We start from the raw sequence: 18,897 nt of genomic DNA on the forward strand, positions 1-18,897 counted from the left end.
ACAGGCATGAATGGCTGAGCTCAACCTTTGACTTTACTGTTCTCCCACACCTCTTACTAGAAACGAGTTGTAATCCACCTCTCACAAGCAGCTTAGCTCACCATTCTTTCTGGCAGACATTTCTGAAGCAGTATTTTTGAGAGACCAGTTTTAGCAAAAAGACATGTCACACAGGGATTGGCTTTTGGCAGTTCACCTAAGTGTTGGAGTCACTGCTGTGTAGCAGTGCAACTGTTGAAAACCACCAGGTGGTGGAGAGGGACGGCAGGGAGACGGTTCAAGGTTCTACTAGGCTGTGCAATGGGGTAAATTCGGTAATTTTCGGAGTCTTCATTTAACTATCTGCAAAGTGGGGACATACACAGGGGTGCCGTGAGGACTCACAAGATAAAGCAAGTAGAAATGCCCATTGTACTTCTACTTAGCAAACAGAGGGGCTCTTATAGCCCGGAGTGCCATCCTGGGGCAGGCTGCCATGTGTGCGAGTGTGTGTGCGCGCGCGCTCCGACCTGCGAGTGTGTTTCCTGGGCAAGGCGCGCTTGTGGATGTGTGTGCTGGGCCGCCCTGGGAGTGTGTGACCGCCCTCGCCAGGCTCACAGCGAGGCGCCCGGCGAGGCTGATTGGCAGCGCTGGGTGAATGAGCGCGCGTGGGGGCGCCGGGCACCGAGGTGGCCGCGGCTCCGCGCTGCTGTGCGCGCCTGCCTGCCCGCCCGGGTGTGGGGGGACCGCTGGGTGGGAGAAGGAAGAAGAGGAGGAGGTGGAGGAGGAGGAGGAGGAGGAGGAGGAGGGAGGGCGCGGGAGCGAGGGAGCGAGGGCGGACGGGAGGGAGGGCTGTCAGAGCCGGCTGCCGCGGAGCCCCGGCGCGGGCGGCTTCGCCCGGGAGCGAGGCTCGGAGCCAGGAGGCGGCGCCGCGGGGAGGGAGCGCCGAGTGCAGAGCGCGGGGCCGGGCCGCCTGCCTGGTGAGAGCGCTGCGGGCCGCGGGCCGGGCAGGGGGCGGGCCGGGGGCAGCGGGGAGGCGAGGCTGCGGTCTCTGGACTACGCGAAGGGGCGCCGGGGTCTGGGGGTAAGGATCTTCAGTCGGGGCGGTGGACACAACAGAGAGAAGCGGAGAGACACCGCGGAGCGTTGCCCAGCTGGGCGCCAGGGCAGCCACTACCGCCCTTTTTCGGGGGCTCCGCGAGAAGACCTGCCTACGGGAAGGACCCGGGGGAGCAGGTCTGCAGGTCCGGGCTGGGGGCGTGTGTGCGCGCGCGCCCGCGTGAGTGCATGTGTGCCTGCGAGGGGTGGTGGGCGTGTACGAGTGTAGGGGTATGGCGGTGTGTGGCGTGTGTCTGTAGTATGTGAATGTGTTAATAGGGGGTGTGCATCTCTGTACAGTACATGCCGTGTGTGTGTGTGTGTGTGTGTGTGTGTGTGTGTGTGTGTGTGACGGGGAGGCTAGGGGCTCACAGAGCTTGGGTCTGAACCCATGCAGGAAGAAGAGGGACTCGGCAGGAAGGGGTGTGTGTGTGTGTGTGTGTGTGTGTGTGTGTGCAGGGGCAGGGGTGTGTGAAGGGTGAGTGTGTCACGGGTGCTAGGTGTGGCTATGTGTGTGATGTAACGGTGCCGGGTGCACGTGTGTCCCTGGCTCACCCTCCCTTCCCCCACCAGATGTGTGCGCATGGAGGAGAGTTCTGGGGAGGGGATAGGAGTCCGCCACAGCTGCTGTTCGCCCAGCTTGCCTGCCTGGCGTTCTCCAGGAAGCCAGAGATCACCAAGCTGCCCCTGCCCCGAATACCTCCAGGGTCCAAGGGAAGGAGCAGGCCCAGCCCCAGGAAAGAGGGGAGGGGTTGGAGGGAAGGTGCTTTTGCCAGACCTGGAACAGTGCTTCTCTGGCCAGAGCCTGGGCAGCCTTCTGACTGGGCAAGATCACTCAGCACTGGCTTCACCTCTTCCGGGGGACCTATGCTCCCTGGAGTTGGAGAGTGAGAGCACCAGCACTTCAGGCTGGGGCAGGAGGTAGGGGTTGGAATAGGTCAAGACATTGGAAGGGCTTGCTTGTTCACAGATATATGCCCAGAAGGGTACTTGGCATACTCTAAGCCTTCATAAATACTTTGAGGATCAACAGAGGGAAGGAAGGGAGGTATCCAGGTCTGGAAGCCCAAGTCCATCCTTTTTGCTACTAGTTAAGGATGAGGGCCACCAGTTGTGGTCAGACCCCAGATTCTGCATGAGCAGGTGGGGAAGGAGGAACCCCCAGGCAGGAACTCATGCTGAGGCCTGAAGGTACAGGAAAAGCCGGCAAGAAGAGCCAGAGCCATGGGCGACACACTTTGCATCCTGCCACACTACCTGCTTCTCTGAGATCAGAATCCTCTCTGGGACATCTGATCCTGGGAAAGGGAAGAGGGCGGCCACAGCCAGGGCTCACAGGGCCTCTCCTCTCTCCAGGACCTTCCTGATCAAAAGGTGCTGAAGAACTGAGCCCCTGCCCACGAAGGCCACCTGAAGCCAGGTGGGGCCATGGCTGGGTATGGCTGTCTAGGGCTGGGGCTGTTCTGCTGTGTCCTGCTTGCTGCTCCTGTGGGCCCCCAGCCTGCCTCCTCTGTCCCAGGTGCCCCTGTCACCACTTTGACCCCCCCACCTCAAAGTGAGGCCTCTATGCTGTCTCTCAACCTGGGACTGAACTTCAAATTCCATCTTCGGGGACCTGCTGCTGTCTGGGGGAGTCCTGTCACAGAGACCCAGCCACTCTCTCTTGGGCCAGGCCAGGAACCAGGGGAAGAGGTGGCCAGTGGGCTGAGGACTGACCCTCTTTGGGAACTGCTGGTGGGCTCCGCAGGGAAATCTCCCCCAGAGTGGGGCTCTGCCGAAGGCGGCTCAAAGCCCCGAGCCTCCTCCCTGCTTCCGGAGTCTACGTCCTGGCACTCTGGGCCCAGTGACTGGCCCACTGCTCCCTATCAGCCCCGGAGGAGCACTGTGACCTGGGACACTGCTCTGACAGCAACAGCACTTCCATCCAGTGCTCCCAGGCCCCACCAGAGCGAGCTGGAACTGAAGTTTGACATGGCGCTGAGAGCAGGTGCAGCTCCCACGCTCGGGCATCGAACACTGCCCCTGCTGCCCAGCCTGCGGGCCAGCCTGGCAGAGATTGCTGGGCGCCTGGGACCCTTTGGTGAGTACCTGCCCCATCCCAAGGAGAGCCTCTGCGGGTAGGATGCACCCCGGCAGGTAGGAGGCAGCTTCAGCCTGGGCTTCTTTTGCAGGATTCTTTGGCACGACTCTGTCCCCACTCCGGAACTTCTCTGGCCTGAGTTCCCCAGGTGAAGCTACATCCCCAAGCTCTGCCTCTGGAGTTTCAGGTTCTTTGGGTGAGTTTATTTAAATGCAATAAACAATCACGGAACACCTCTACATGCCAAGCGCTGTGCTAGGGACATAACAAGTACCTTTATTTTTTTACTTTCTTGCATTGCTTCTTTCAGGCCCTAGGATATGGGCTGCTACTTCCATGGAAGGAGTATTCTTTTTGCCATACTAAATCTGGTTTGCCCTTTGTAGCTTAGCTCATGGTGTACATGAGCTTAGCATGTGGCTACAATTCCTGGGTCAGTGACTTCCTTAGGACAAGCTCTGGGGAAGGACATAATCTTCTCCAAATTCCCAGAGGCAAGGCTTCTGGTAGGGCAGCACTTGAGCCCCATGTGCTCCCTTTGCAGGGTTCCTTGGTGCCACCGTGTCCCCATACTCCCTGGAGAGGAAGCTTTCCAGCCCAAGTCCTCTGGACCCAGCTGCTTCCCTAAGTTTTGCCTCCATTGCAACAACATCACTAGGTAAGTATCCAATTCATTTGAACGTAACAATTATTTATTGAGCACTTACTACATGCTAGTCACTCATCAGTGTTCTGGGACCCTTTTATTTCATTGTCATCATAATCATAATCACCATTCTCTTCATCATCACCATAGAGATATATATGAATGGTTGGAGAACAAATGTTGCCAGAGAAGGTCCCACACAGAGTTACGTAATGGTGCTCTCAGAGTTTTGCAATGACAGCCAGAGCAGGATGAAGACAGATGTATCAGAGACAAACAGACACAGGAACTTCTTTGTGATTTCCGCAGCCCTGGCACTAACCCCACCCTCCACTCCAGTCTGCCTGACCTGACTCCTCGCCAACCCTGGGGCTCCTTTCTTTGCTGTCTGATCTGACATGACATGCTGTCAGATATGGGCAGAGCTGGGCATCTCATTGGGAAGACACTGAAGAGTAGACCTCGAGCAGGGAGGTGCCACCTTCATTCAAGGGAGCCTTTCAGAACATGCACACAGACAAGCTGGTGGTACAGAGGAAAGACCATAGCCTCGGGAATCTTGAGACCTGGCTTTGAACCCCCCCCTCCTTTTTTTTTTTTTTTTTTTTTTTTGAGACAGAGTCTCACTCTTTTGCCAGGCACCAGGCTGGAGTGCAGTGGCGCGATCTCGGCTCACTGCAACCTCCACCTCCCGGCTTCAAGCAATTCTCCTGCCTCAGTCTCCTGAGTAGCTGGGACTACAGATGTGTGCTACTGCACCCAGCTAATTTTTGTTTTGTAGTAGAGATGGGGTTTCACTGTGTTAGCCAGGTTGGTCTTGATCTCTTGACCTTATGATCCACCTGCCTTGGCCTCCCAAAGTGCTGGGATTACAGGCGTGAGCCACCACGCCTGGCATGAATCCCAATTTATTTACTTATTAGCTAAGTAACTTGGGGCTCGTTATTTAACCTCTCCGAACCTAAATGTTCTCGTAGACCCAGGGTTTAATAATAGTACTTACTAGTTATTACAAAGCTCTTGGCATGATGCTGGGCACAAAATAGTGGCTCATTAAATAGTAGCTATTAACCTTGCTTCTGTCCCCCACTGCAACCCAAATCCACTTCCAGACCCTACCCCTCAGGAAACAGCCTTGGCCCCAGGCAGTGGTGGGACAACAACCCACAGAACAGAGGGCACAGGTGCTGGAGGAGAGGTTCTGGTGGATGAGGCCGGGGAGTCATGCAGAGGGACCGAGGGACTTTCAGACCCAGCTTTGCTCTGCAAAAGGTTTACTGCAGGTGCGAAACCTCTCAGACATTCCACACTAGGCTCAGCAGTGAAAACCACTGGTCTCCCCAGCTTCTTCCAGCTCCAGACTTAACCCAGGACCTGATTCTCTGGCTCACTTCAGCCGCAGTCACTGCACTCCCTTGGATGGTGGGTGAGGGGCCTGCTATGCCCCTGTCCAGCCCAGCATGCAGAGGGGCAGGATCTGCCGGAGGGTGGAGAGCAGGTTCTGTGCCTCCGGGGAAGGATGCTGGCTGGCAGTCTGTCGGCCTTGGTGACAGCGCTGCGCAGGCAGGTTTAATGAGTCTGGACAGTATCAGAGACAGTGCAGCCAGGCAGGATGGCGGCCCCACCTCATTCCCCCTCCTCCCTGGTGGCAACAGGAACCCAGCCTCTGATACCAGACCTCTGGATAAACCCAAGGAAAGCTACAGGCCTCCTGGAGAGAACACCAATGGGCCTTGCTCTCACCAGCACTGTGTGTGTGTGTGTGGGGGGGGGGTGTGTAGTTGTATCAAGCAGTTACCATACAAAGGGTGTCTCTCTGTGTCTCCTCTAGGATCTTTCTAACTAGGTGCAATTAACCTTTGACTCCTAGTCCCTTCTTGCATTAGGTCCACTTCACATTGGACAGAGCCTATATTTGGCCCATACATACCAGAACAGTTATCCAGTTAATCAGGGTGTGGCTTTCCTACCAGTTAATCAGTGCCTACTTCCCTTAGTCCACAGAGGATTCCGCTCCACTCCCTGACCACCCTGGCAGGTGTCAGTTTTGATTGGCTGTGTCAACTCAGTTGCTAAATATTTTGAGTGTCATCCCTGCAAAGTATAACCACCCTCCATGATCCTGGAGGTGGGGGTGGGGAGAGGGTTGGGGCCAGGCCACTAAACGGGCTATAGCTTCTAGCATCCAGAGTGGAGACGTGATTCCCAGCCCTTTGATCTGGGCAGCTGGTGGATAATCAGGCCTGACTTTTCCATGAATCAAACTATACCCTCCCCGAACCCCTCCCTAGCCAGCTCCTGCCTCACCAGTTACTCACATTGATATCCCCTCTCCTCCCTCACCACTGAGGTTAAGAGAGCCCATAGGACCAGAAAGGGACCTCCTGGTAGAGGAGGCTTACTCAGAAGAGGGACCCTGGGAAGGGAGGACCAGAGATCACTGTCTTCTGGGCTCTTCTGGGTAAAACTGAAGGCTCTTTCTAAAGAAGCCTCCATTGGGGAGATGGGAGATGAGGTCAAGTGGAGCCTTCAAAGGCCGAAGCCAGGTTTTTTTTCCACCTGTCCCCATTCACACCTGGACCAGTGTGGCATGCAGAGCATGCTCTGACCCCTGGGATCAGTGTTGCTAATTCAGAACTCTTTTTTTTTTTTTTTTGAGACGGAGTGTTACTCTGTAGCCAGGCTGGAGTGCTGTGGCACAATTTTGGCTCACTGTAACCTCCGCCTCTTGGGTCCTGGTTCAAGCAATTCTCCTGCCTCAGTCTCTCAAGTAGCTGGGATTACAGGAATGCACCACCATACCCAGCTATTTTTTTTTTTTTTTTTTTTTTTTTTTTTTTTTTGTATTTTTAGTAGAGACAGGGTTTCACCATGTAGGTCAGGCTGGTCTTGAACTCCTGACCTTGTGATCCGCCCTCCTCAGCCTCCCAAAGTGTTGGGATTACAGGCGTGAGCCACCACGCCCGGCTATTCAGAACTCTTTCTATGACACTTGAGCCATCCCTGTACTTTACTATTACCTGGGCTTTATTCCTTTTCTGGATTCTTATAAATGTTGAAATTTGCTCTAGTTGCCATAGAGCTTGGGGATAGAGATGAGAGAGAAGGTTTCCTGTGGCCCATAGGTGAGAAGTAAAGATGGAAGAGGGTAAATTGGAGCCAATCTCTGACAGCTGCATTTATCTGTACAGTGAGCAAAGAGGGTATGGTGAGGGATGACAGGCTCGGGCAGAGTTCGGGCTCCGAGGGCATATCTCCCTGCCTCTCTACAGAGCCCACAGAGGCCAAAGAGAGACGAAGCCAACCCAATCACTTTTCAGAGGAAGTGGGTTGAGCAAGGGCATCTGAAGGGACCAAAGAATGAGGAGTGAGGGAGTGTGTGCATTTGACCCTTCCATTGCCAGACCCAGGCCACCTGATCAGCGAGCTCTCCATTGCCAGCTAAGTAGTTTCTCATTTAGTTGATGGCTGGCGAATTTACCAGTGTTAAGGGGTGGGTAGGCCATCAGAAAGGTCTTATTTAAACAGAGCTCATAAGGCGAGACAATGTGTTGATGTTCACTATTTGAGTAATTGTCTTTCTAAGCAAGTTTAGGATTTTGAAAGGCTTTGAAAACAGTTAGTTGAATGAAGAACCGGTTTGAGGCCAGGTGTAGACACACTGAGATACACGCAAGCTGATGATTGATCAGTGATGAACATTAGCTGATGATTATGATAACGGCACCATCTTGATTGAAGGATCATTATGCACCAGGTTCTCCAAAGAGTTTTACAACATTATCCCGTTTTTCCTCACAACAGCCTTATGCAGTAGGTACTTTTACTCATTTCAGATTTGAGGATGTGGTGGAATGGGAACCAGGGTGCCTGCTGCCGCTTGCAGTTGGGAGCGAACTGTGTGTATTTCATGTTTTGGGTGCTCCCTTTCTGCACGCCCAGTCGTCCGATTCCATCTTCTCTTTCTTTCTCTCAGAGCCACCTCTCAGCCCCCTCAATCCTTCTTTTTCCTTGTTCTCAGAACTGTGAGTTTTTTGTTTACCTTTTATGTATTTATTATTTTTAAGAACTGGGTTTTTTTTGAGCCGGAGTCTCACTCTGTCACCCAGACTGGAGTACAATGGTGAGATCTCCGCTCACTGTCACCTCCGCCTCCGGGGTTCAAGTGATTCTCCTGCCTTAACCTCCCAAGTAGCTGGGATCACAGGCATGTGTCGCCACTCCTGGCTAATTTTTGTATTATTGTAGTAGAGATGGGATTTCACCATGTTGGCCAGGCTGGTCTCGAACTCCTGACCTCAGGTTATCTGCCTGCCTCGACCTCCCAAAGTGCTGGGATTACAGGCGTGAGCCACCATGCCTGGCCTAGAACTGTTGTGTTTTGAGTGTTTCCTGCACGAACTGGCCCTGCCTGTGGCTGGGGTTGCTCTTGGCGTCTTCCTGTGTTGTCCAGTGGGGGCATGGCCAGGGCAGGACCAGGCAGTTGGGTCAGGATCTGAATGTCAGGCACCTTCCCCTGACATTCCACATCTGTCTTTTGTCCACCTCCCCATCCTCGTCAGGCTGTCCACATCCTTCACCACCACCCATTCTTCTTCCACCCTTGCTTGTGGCTGTGGTCCTGCTGAGCCTGCTAGGTGAAGGCAGGGAAAGGTTCAGCTTCCAGCATCTTCCCTTGCTGCCTGGCCGTGGGGAGAATCCTTGAGTTTAACTCTTCCCAACTCCTCTCTTGCTCCAGGAGAGAATTAAGGATCTTTCTCCTCACCCTCTCTTAGTTGATTTCCCTCTTCCCAAGGGATATGGGAAGGTGTTGGAGCATGGGATGGGGCTAGGGACCCAAGATAGCAAACCCTAGAGCAACTGAGAGGCTCATTTACTCAGACGGCATTTTATCCCTCTATGATGTCCCCAAGAGTTCCTGCCTGGGAGTTCCTAAGGGCAGCTTCTGAGACCTGGGGGAGTCCATCTCAATGTCACCTTCTGTACAGTGCAGGGAGAAGCAAGGGGACATCTATATTAAGAAACTTAGACCAATGGCTTTGTGGATGAGGCAGGATGGGGGTGACTGCCATGGATAGGCTAAGTGTTGGTGTATAGCAGGCAGGAAGGCCAATGAATAAGGAGAAATGATGTTTTTCTCAGAGTGCTGAGACAGCAGTGTCTTACCGTTTCCCTGTGCGCTCTCTCTCTCTCTCTCTCTCTCTCTCTCTCTCTGTGTGTGTGTGTGTGTGTGTGTGTGTGTGTGTGTGTGTGCAGGTGTGGGCTTTTCCTTGAGATGGAGACAAAGTGGGGGAGTAGTTGAAAAAGGGCAGCGGGGTGCAGTGGCTCACGCCTGTGATCCCAGCGCTTTGGGAGGCCAAGGTGGGTGGATCACCTGAGGAGTTTGAGACCAGCTTGACCAACATGGTGAAACCCTGTCTCTACTAAAAATACAAAAAATACAAAAAAAAAAAAAAAAAAATTAGCCAGGCTGGTGACAGGCACCTGTAATCCCAGCTACTTGGAAGGCTGAAGCAGGAGAATTGCTTGAACCTTGAAGGTGGAGGTTGCAGTGAGCTGAGATCGCACCACTGCATTCCAACAAGGACGACAGGAAAAAAAAATGATAAGAAAGAAAAAGAAAATTAAAAGGGCAGAGGAAAGCTCCTCCTAGCGATAAGCTAGGGCTTGGGAGTCGGGGTGCAGAACAAGAGAAAGGCACAGTAATGTTAGAAAGAGGCTTTGGAATCACAGAGAGGGGCTCAGACTGATGTTCAGATCTGGGTTCTAGGTGCAGCTCTGCCCATTTGTGACCTTGGGCAGGTCACTTTGGCTCTCAGAAGAGCTTCAGTATCTTCATCTGGCAAGTACAGGGATTCATTTAATCAATGAATATCTGCTCAATTCCAACTGTGTGACAGAAACTAATTTAAGTGTGGAGATTCAGATGTGAGCAAAGAAACAAAAATCCTTGTTCTCATAAAGCTTCCTTTCTGGTGGGAGGATTGAACTGGAGGGGGTGTCTAAAGCTCCTTCCAGTTGTAAAGTTCTGTAGCTTCAAAGAAAAACTCTTTAGTAGAATCACAAACGAGCCAAGCTGGGAGCTGGGGGGCTGGGGTAGAGGGAGAGAAGCAGGAGGAGGAGGAAGGATGACAGCTGAAACTCCAGTGAGGACTTTGAATAGGCGAGCAGGGTGGGGAAGGTGAAAGGCCAAGAGCAGGGATGAGTCTCCTATGTAAGACAAGTGTGTCCTGGATGCTTTAGGGGACTCTGACTGGCCTTCAGCCTACTGGCTGCGGGGTGGGTAGGGGAGGGCTGCACGATTGCCTCAGCCAAACGTTCTTTGCCCACAGACCCCACAGTCCCCACCTCTGGCCCAGATGACCTCTCTCCTCCCGCCAGCCTTGGGAACCCTTCCGGGCAGCCAGAGTGTGGGCCAGAGTCCTGCAGCCTGGGAGAATTGCCTGAACGCGAGGGGCAGCCTCCCGAGGCGCCGAGGCCACTCTTCTTCCTGACCCTGGAGGCCGACTGGGCAGAGGCCAGGGCTCGCTGGGGGCTGGCTTGGGAGGCCCACGTGTACGGGGTAGGCGCACTCTTCGGCCTGGTGGCCCTGCTGGCGCTTCTGGCTCTGGCCCTCTTGCCCTGGCGCTGCCCGCCGGGCGCCCCCTGCCTGGCGCTGCTGGACCTGCTGCTCCTCTCGGCAGGGACCACGCGGGCCTTCCCGCTCTTCTATGACGCCTATGGGCACAGGGACCGACTGCCCGCGCTCGCCTGGCTGCTGCTACAGGACCTTCCGCTGCCCTGCCTGGCTGCCGGCCTGGGGCTGGCCTGCCTGCTGCTGGCCCGGCCGCGCCCGCCGCGGTGTCCCGCCGGCCTGGCCGCGCTGCTGCTCCTGGGGCTGGGGCTGGCGGCCGCCGCTGCACTCGGGAGCGCCGCGCATCGCCCGCTGGGACCTCTGCGGCTCGCCTCGCGCGGGCTGCACGCTTTCCTCGCCGCTTTACTTTCGGGGCTGCTGCTGGCGCTCTCCTGCTGGGGCGGGCGGCGGCGGCGGGCCGGGGCGCCCCTGGGCGGGTCGGGCTTCAAGGGCGCCACCCTCCTGCCGCCGCAGGCGCGCAGCCCCTTCGCCCCGCGGGAGTCCTGGCGACGCGCGGCGCGCACAGCCCTGGTGGCGGGCACCTTCGGGCTGCTGAGCGGAGCCCTGCAGGGCTATGAGGTGCTGCACGCCCTGGGCTACGGCGGCCAACCCGGCCTGGAAGGGCCCTGGCCCTGGTGGGCGTTCCAACTAGGCCTGCGCCTGGGCGAGGTGGGCGTCGCGCTCCCGTTGGCGCTGCTGGGCCTCTACCCCTCGCTCTGCAGTCCACGCGTGCCGCCGCGCTGCTGGGCCAAGCTCTTCCGCTTGTCCCCGGGCCACGCGGCCCCGCTGCTGCCTGGAGGCTGGGTCACTGGGCGCCCGGACAAGGAGCCCTTGGGGAGCGCCATCGCGCGCGGCGACGCCGAGCTGCTGCAGCTGTGCGCGCTGGCAGGGCCAGGCCCCGATCTCCTACTCCAGGGCGGAGGCTGCCGGGGCTTCGAAGGCGCGGGGGCCAACCCGGCCCCGTCCCCTGCCTCCTCTCCCTGCAGCGATTACACCGTGGACTTCCGCCCGCCCTCCCCAATCAACCTGCGGCGCAGCATCGAGGAGGCCCTCTGCAGCGAGGCTCTGCTGGCGCCTGGCCTCTTCCAGGGCCCTGCCTTCGAGGACGCCCTACCTGGGCTCGGCCTCTACCGCACCGCCTCGCTGGGGACGAAGACCGGGGGCGGGCCCAGTGAGAGATCAGGGGAGGCCTCTGGCTCCCCGGCGCCCCCGGATCTCCCCTCCCCCGGGGCTTGGCCCGCAGGCAGCAGCGCCTCATCTGGCTCCTTGTGCGGACTCTCGCGGGACAGCTCGTCCATGTTGCTGTGTTCCAGCCCCGACAGGGCCCCGCGCTGTCCTCTGGTCTGCGTCCTCAGTCCCCCGCGGCCCTCAGGAAGCAGCCCCAGCCTCCCGGCCTCAGGATCCTACCACGCCCTGTCCCCACCCTCTCGCGACTCCCCAGAGCCTGCTTCTGAGCTGCAGGCGGAGGAGGCCTTGCTGCAGGAGCAATTCCTGGACGCCTGCCGACAGATCGACGAGCTGAGCATGGGCAGCGACACCATAGACCTGTGAAGAGGCGGCCATCTTGCTACCCTGCGATACACCCCTTTCTGGCACCTGCCCTGCCCGAGACCTGCACACTGTAACCCTTCCCCAATCCTGCCTGGCTCAGATACCTCTCCAGATTCCTTCCCCATCCAGGGGCCCCTGGGTGGGTGGGTCAGCAGCCAGGCTTTATTGATTGGGAGTCAGTGCCACCTTCTCTGGAGCCCTGGGTGCTGATTCCTCAGCTGCAATTCTAGGCTGGCAGGGGTCCCATTTTCCTTGGCATTCACCAGCAATAAAGCTCCAAGGTGCTCCACTCCTGACCACCACTCCCCACTCTGGTGCTGAGTGAGAGGGGCTGTCCTCGGAGGACTCCGGGACCTGCCTCAGGTTCCCTACCCACCTCTGCTATGACTAGGAATTCTATCCCTGCGTGAGTGGGACTCCCTGTCCTCCATGTGACACCCACAGGGGTCCATGACCCATCTAGGAGACTTTACAGCAGTTGGGTGGGAGGGGAATGCTCTTAATTTATCAATAAAATATTTTCAGAGGAGAAAGGTCTGACTTTCTTGGGAAAGCTTGATTGAGCAACAGCAGCAGAAATTCCATCCCAAGTGGAAGAGAAGCAGCTCTTGGGTGGGGTGGGTCCCAGGGACCTTCATATAAGACCAACAAGTCTTGTCCTGTGTCTGGAACGAGTGGGGGGTCCTGGGAGCAGCCTCTAGGAGACCCATCTGAATCACTGGGAAGTGGCTTTTCACAGAGATAGGACATGACCCTGGGAGGTGAGGCAGAAACTCTGCTACCGTCATCAATGGAAATGCCTGTATTCCTAGGAGCCTGCTTCAGGTCCTTGTGGACAACTGGCTGGGGACTAGTTAGGGGTCAAGTCCTTCCTGGAAATATTGAGACATATGTAAAAGGGCCTGGTTGCCTTGAGCTGGGATCCCGCAGTTTGGGCTCCACAAAGAAACTACCTTTCTACCTTTTCACCCATCAACAGGCGCTCTTCAGGGTTGGGATCACAACCCGTCTCCCTTCTCCTGAAGAACTCTCCTCTCTAATAGGTGCAGATCCTCCCTGGAGAAAGCCTGTCCTGCCCAGCCAGCTCTCAAAGCAAAATTCACAGTGCAGAGACCCACAGATTTCTCCCACCACCAGGCACTCTCTAATCCCTCCCTTGCCTGGGAGCATTTGGCTCTGCACTCTGTGGTTTGTGTTTGTCATTTGGCTAAAATGCAGTGGTTCTGAGTAGCACAAAAACAGGTTGTGGATTAGGTTTGAAAACAAAAATCTGACAGTGTTTTTGCAGCTGTCCCCATATCACAGGGAGACCTGCAGGAGCATACACACTAAGCTCAAAGTGGAAACACAGGAATCTCGTGATTTTTCTTCCGACTTTGCCCATCAGCTCCTGGGGACTGGAGAAGGGAGTCTTGGAAGCCAAGAAAGAAGCAGGCAGGGAGGCTGGGAGGGAGTGGAGCCCTCAGCCAGACCAGGTCCACTGCAGGAGGGTGGAAGAATTCAAGCATTATTCTCCTTGCAGATGAACATCTGTCTTGGCTGAAAGGAGCGTCCGTCCGGGCCTGAGACCTCAGATGGAGGAGGGGAATCAGTTGTGTTTGGGGGAGAGGAAGAATCATCGCGGGGAAGAGAAATGGGAGGGAGACGGTGCCGGTGCAGTGGAGGGATGGGACTAGAATGGTTTTGATTGTGTCTCCTCCATCACCTGGCTCAGCTTGGCTCAGAAATTCTTGCTGCATCCTCACTCTGGGCGGAGGCCCAGAGAACTGCCAACCTCCTAATTACAGGCATTTCTCACTGGTGTCGTAGTGGCTGCAGTGGGCCCAGCATCAGAGTTGCTTTGTGTCACGCAAGGAGTGCTTGCTGCTCCGAGCAATTGCTCCCTTTTTTTTCCCACTCACCATTCCATCTGCCTCTCATCTGCCTCTGTTCACACTCAGCTCCTCAATGCCATCTCTTACTCACACTGATCCTTGCCAGCTCCTCTCTCTTTCACCCACTCTCCCCATCAAGGGTCCTTGGGCTCATGCACACACTTCCCAAAAGAGCAGTCCAAGCCCTGCATACCCCAGCCAGTCTCTCTGTTGGCCTGTCTATTGCTTTCTCTCTCTCTCAGTCACACACACACACACACACACACACACACACACACACACACTTGTGCACATACTCTCCTTTTCTGTGTGACAGCTCTAAATGGAGTTGGGGGGAGGCCAGAGGGGGTTGAGGGAATACAGCTCATTGTTCACCAGCTCCAACACTTCTTTGATTTTCCTCAGCAAGGATAACCTCAGCCTTTTGACTTCATAGAGCATAAAGGCCAAGACTTTGGAAGACCCTTCCCTTTTGTCTCAGGCCTCATCCCTTACCCAAAGTGGGTTTCCCGGAAGGAATCCAGGTAGATCCTACTGCCTACACCCTTCAGTTCCAAGTCTTGGTATTGTGAGGACTGAAAGACAAGCTCACCTTCATTCATTCATTCATTCATTCAATCTCTTAAAAATATTTACTGAATGCTTACAATGTACTAGATGCTGGGAGTAGAGAGGTGAACGAGGTGAACACTAGCCATGAATTTATGGAATTGAAAGTGTTTTGGGGGAAGGCAGATGTTAAACACCTAATGATCTAAATAATCACAATAGCAAAAGTAATTAATTATAGTTGTGACAATTGCTAAGACTGAGAACCATTCTGTATTATAAGAAGGTTTGGCTTGCCAGGGGGAGTGGAGCTAGAGGGATGGGATCTGGAAGAGGCTGGCTGAGAACAGCCCAGGCCTCTCTTACTTCCTTTCTTGGCTCCTGCACAGTGATGGATGAGGAGGAGACCAGCAGTTTATTTCCCCTGGAAGCTACACTGCTGGTGTGATGCAGGGTTCCATGGCTCCTGCTATTTAATAAAGAATGCTGCGTGTGTCTTGGGTAGATGGATGAGCAAATATTCCTGATGAAAGGACCATTGCCTGCCCTGATAGAAATGGATTGGAAGGGATGGGGCTGGGAGACAGATCGGGAAACCAGGTCTGAACCCTGGGGAGGGTAGAAAGGGTCAGCTGCACTGTCGTCCTAGCAGAGGGGCACAGAACACTGCACTGTGGGTGACTGCTGACCCCTGATGGGCATAGAGACACAGTTTGGTTTTGTCCTTTAAGGAAGATTTGTGTCAGAAGTACTTAAAACAGCATTTGTGGAGGGTCTTACACAGGGGATATTGGAACAATCTCAGGATTGTTTTTCTTGCAGCCTGGATCAGGAAGGTCTCCTCCTAGCTGGGGCTCTGAAGCTCACAATTTAATCTTTGGGGGGTGGAATTTTAATTCCTAAGGTGATAGGAGTGGGCAGGAGGGAAGGAGAAGGAAGAGGGAGGATGCGGAATCCCAAACCAACTTTGTTAGATGATCCATTCCATTGCCTTTGTCTATTTGTCTCTCTTCATCCTGGATAGGATTAACATAGTAGCCTTAAAAATCTGTTTTGTGTTTTAAAGCTTCCTTTTCTGGGGTGTGTGTGTGTGTGTGTGTGTGTGTGTGTGTGTGTGTGTTTCCAGACAGTTTTGCTCTTGTTGCCCAGGCTGGAGTGCAATGGTGCGATCTTGGCTCACCACAACCTCCACCTCCTGGGTTCAAGAGATTCTCCTGCCTCAACCTCCTGAGTAGCTGGGATTATAGGCATGTACCACTACACCCAGCTGATTTTGTATTTTTAGTAGAGACAGGGTTTCTCCATGTTGGTCAGGCTGTTCTCAAACTCCTGATCTCAGGTGATCCGTTGCCTCAGGCTCCCAAAGTGCTGAGGTTACAAGCATGAGCCACTGTGCCCGGCCCTGAGTTATTTTTTAAAATTTATTTTGAAACTTTTATTGTTGTTGTTTTGAGATGGGGTCTCACTCTCATCCAGGCTGCAGTGCAGTGGCACGATCTCAGCTCACTGCAAGCTCTGCCTGCCTGGGTCAAGCAATCATCCTACCTCAGCCTCGGAGTAGCTGGGACCACAGGCACACGCCACCACCCCCGGCAATTTTTTGTACTCTTGGTAGAGACAGAGTTTCATCATGTTGCCCCAGCTGGTTTTGAACTGTGGACCTTAGATGATTTGCTCTCCTTAGCCTCCCAAAATGCTGTGACTACAAGTGTCAGCCAACTGCACCAGGCCTACAAGGAATTTTTCTTTCTGACTTTCTGGAGGGCCAATGAATGATAACATCTGCTTATTGTGAGGGTGTTCTGAGAAAGTTAGCCAAACCTTTAGCAGAAAAATGCCTGAGAGAAAGCTTCAGCAGAGAGCCCTTCTCCATCACAGTGCCTCCTGCTCACTCCTCTCATCAAACAAAGGCAAGTTTTCAAGTGTGTTAATGGGAAATCATGAGGCATCCACCTTATAGTCCTAATTTGGCTCCTTCTGACTTGGTTTTGTTTCCTAATCTTAAAAAAAATCTTGGCAGGTGCAGTGGCTCATGCCTATAATCCCAGCACTTTGGGAGGCCGAGGCAGGTGGATCACCTGTGGTCAGGAGTTTGAGACCAGCCTGACCAAGATGGTAAAATCCTGTCTCAACTAAAAATACAAAAATTAGCTGGGCGTGGTGGTGTGTGCCAGTAATCCCAGCTACAAGGGAGGCTGAGGCAGGAGAATTGCTTCAACCTGGGAGGCAGAGGTTGCAGTGAGCTGAGATTGTACCATTTTACTCCAGCCTGTATGACAGAGTCAGACTTCATCTCAAAAAATAGTAATAACAAAAATAAAAATAAATCTTCAAAGTGTTTTTTCAATTAATAGTGCAAAAAATAAAAGACTGCATTGACATGCTTAAATTCCAAAGACCTTAAGTTCTTTATTGATGAACTAAGTGGCTGGTATCATTGCTTACAAATGTGTTTTGAACTTGTTGGAGCTAATGTTGAAAAATAAAGTTTAGGCTGGGCATAGTGACTCATGCCTGTAATACCAGCATTTGGGGAGGCTGAGGCGGGCTGATCACCTGAGGCCGGGATTTCAAGACCAGTCTGGCCAACTTGGTGAAACCCTGTTTCTACTGAAAATACAAAAATTAGCCAGGCATGGTGGAAGGTGCCTGTAATCTCAGCTACTCTGGAGGCCAAGGCAGGAGAATCGCTTGAACCCAGGAAGCAGAGGTTGCAGTGAGCAGATATCTCATGACTGCACTCCAGCCTGGGCGACAGAGCAAGACTCCATCTCAAAAAAAAAAAAAAAAAAAAAAAAAGTAAAAAATGGCCTTGCCTACTTTTTTTTTGAGCTAACTGTTCTGCAAGGTGTAGCTGTCTTGCACCTATTCCGGACCTGAACCCAGTGGTGTGGCAAACACTCTCTGTGTTCCAGAGTCCAGGAGCACCCAGGTCTCCAGGCCAGTTAAGATCTCTCAATCTTGGGTCTGTCTGATGAGCTGACTTGAGGAAAATATCTTCTGTTTTTAGGAGGACCTGTGTTCTAGGTCTCTGTGTATAAGCTGGATGTTATGTTTCCTTTGAGTGTGTTCAATGTGGTCCTCCAGTGTGTGTGTGCTGTGATTTATTTTTAAGTATTTTTGGACTAATATCTGTCTCCCCAGCCAGGCGTGGTGGCTCATGCCTACAATCCTATTACTTTGGGAGGCTGAGGGAGGTGAGTTGCTTGAGCTCAGGAGTCTGAGACCAGCCTGGGCAACATGGTGAAACCCTGTCTCTACAAAAAATACAAAACTTAGCCGGATGTGGTGGTGCACCTGTAGTCCCAGCTACTGGAAAGGCTGAGGCAGGAGGACCGCTTGAACCTGGGAGGTGGAGGTTGCAGTGAACCAAGATCGTGCCAATGCATTCTGGCCTGGGTGACAAAGTGAGACCCTGTCAAAAAAAAAAAAAATCTGTTTCCCCCACTAGACTGTAATCTCGATGGGGGCAGGGACCCTGTCTTTGCTCACCAGTTTTATCTCGAATGCCTGGCTCATAGTTGGAGCTCAGTATATATTTATTGAAAGAATAATTGTGTACAGTCTGTGTCTATGTGTACTTTAGTAGCTACAATTTATTTTTGAGGCTGGGGTGACAGAGAGCTAATGTCCTCTGAGAATGAAAATTGTTCGAATGACGTATATGACATACGTATGTCTACGTCTTTGTGTCCCGATTGTGTTTTATGCACGTAATCTGGAAATTTGTGGAGACAACTCAGAAAATATCAAACACGCATTATATATCAGATCCTGAGTTAGGCCCAGGGCAAAAACGACTTCTCCCGCTCGTTCTGCTAACTGTGGGGAGGATCTAGAGGTGAGATTTTAAACAGGGTAGAAATTGCTTATTTATTTTTATTTTTTATGTTAAGATTATTGCTTTTGGGGGGCGTTCTAGCAAAAACCAGAAAGCCTGCCGGGCAAATTCTAAAAAAGCTGTTTAACACTAGGGTAGAAATTGTTGATGCCAAGTTTCCACCCAGTGGCGAGGGCGATGCTAGGGCAGGGGGCGGAGCCCCGTTCCAGAAGCTCCGCCCCGGGCTCCATTATTTTTTTTTCATTCCGGAACCTTTTATCCCCCTCCCCACCATGTTTTCCTCCGGTGTCTTTTGAGCAACGAGCACTTCCGGAATCTCCCGGCGGGTCTTCCTACCAAAGCCAGCTCCTCGGCTCGCGTGGGCCGGCCCGTTTGGCTCGCGTGCTCCGGCCCTGTTAGCTCGCGTCCTCACGCACTTTGGGTTTCCCGACCTCATGGCCGGCCTGACCCTATTTGTGGGCCGCCTCCCGCCCTCGGCCCGCAGTGAGCAGCTGGAGGAATTGTTCAGTCAGGTGGGGCCGGTGAAGCAGTGCTTCGTGGTGACTGAAAAAGGTAGGGGGCGGGGCGATCGAGAATAGGGTTGGGGTTTCCTGGGAGCGAGATGGGGGCGAGGGCACCTTCCCAAACTTCAGGGACTCGTATCATTCGTTTCACGCCCCGAAGAGA

The 18,897-nt window shown here is 53.7% G+C and overlaps 2 protein-coding genes and 1 non-coding gene across 7 annotated transcripts in view; 2 read left to right on the top strand and 1 right to left on the bottom strand.

Annotated features, from left to right (window-relative positions):
• The first annotated feature begins 834 nt into the window (after window positions 1–834).
• PRRT4 (proline rich transmembrane protein 4) lies at window positions 835–12,496 on the top strand. Of its 5 annotated transcripts, XM_039472859.2 has the most exons (6): window positions 835–959; window positions 2,434–3,157; window positions 3,249–3,353; window positions 3,702–3,815; window positions 10,136–10,365; window positions 11,403–12,496. In XM_039472859.2, the coding sequence occupies exons 2-6, from the start codon at window positions 2,506–2,508 to the stop codon at window positions 11,589–11,591; spliced, it is 1,290 nt and encodes a 429-aa protein (XP_039328793.1). In that variant the 5' UTR covers window positions 835–959; window positions 2,434–2,505; the 3' UTR covers window positions 11,592–12,496. The 5 variants fall into 5 exon arrangements, with proteins under 5 accessions (XP_039328793.1, XP_039328791.1, XP_074235203.1 ...); XM_039472857.2 differs by having other exon boundaries at window positions 10,136–12,496; XM_074379102.1 differs by lacking the exon at window positions 10,136–10,365 and having other exon boundaries at window positions 11,403–12,488.
• Window positions 12,497–18,299: 5,803 nt separating this feature from the next.
• On the bottom strand, window positions 18,300–18,363 carry LOC120365479 (U7 small nuclear RNA). The gene has a single exon (XR_005580409.1). It is a non-coding gene; the product is annotated as a U7 small nuclear RNA (small nuclear RNA).
• Window positions 18,364–18,534: 171 nt separating this feature from the next.
• The window catches only part of RBM28 (RNA binding motif protein 28), a 39,185-nt gene continuing 38,822 nt past the window's right edge, over window positions 18,535–18,897 (top strand). The window contains exon 1 of the mRNA XM_039473000.2: window positions 18,535–18,783. Coding sequence (XP_039328934.2) covers window positions 18,666–18,783 — 118 coding nt within the window. The 5' untranslated portion in view covers window positions 18,535–18,665. The remainder of the gene's footprint in view (window positions 18,784–18,897) is intronic.

Source organism: Saimiri boliviensis, chromosome 10, assembly GCF_048565385.1.
Source record: "Saimiri boliviensis isolate mSaiBol1 chromosome 10, mSaiBol1.pri, whole genome shotgun sequence".
NCBI classification, from domain to species: Eukaryota; Metazoa; Chordata; class Mammalia; order Primates; family Cebidae; genus Saimiri; species Saimiri boliviensis.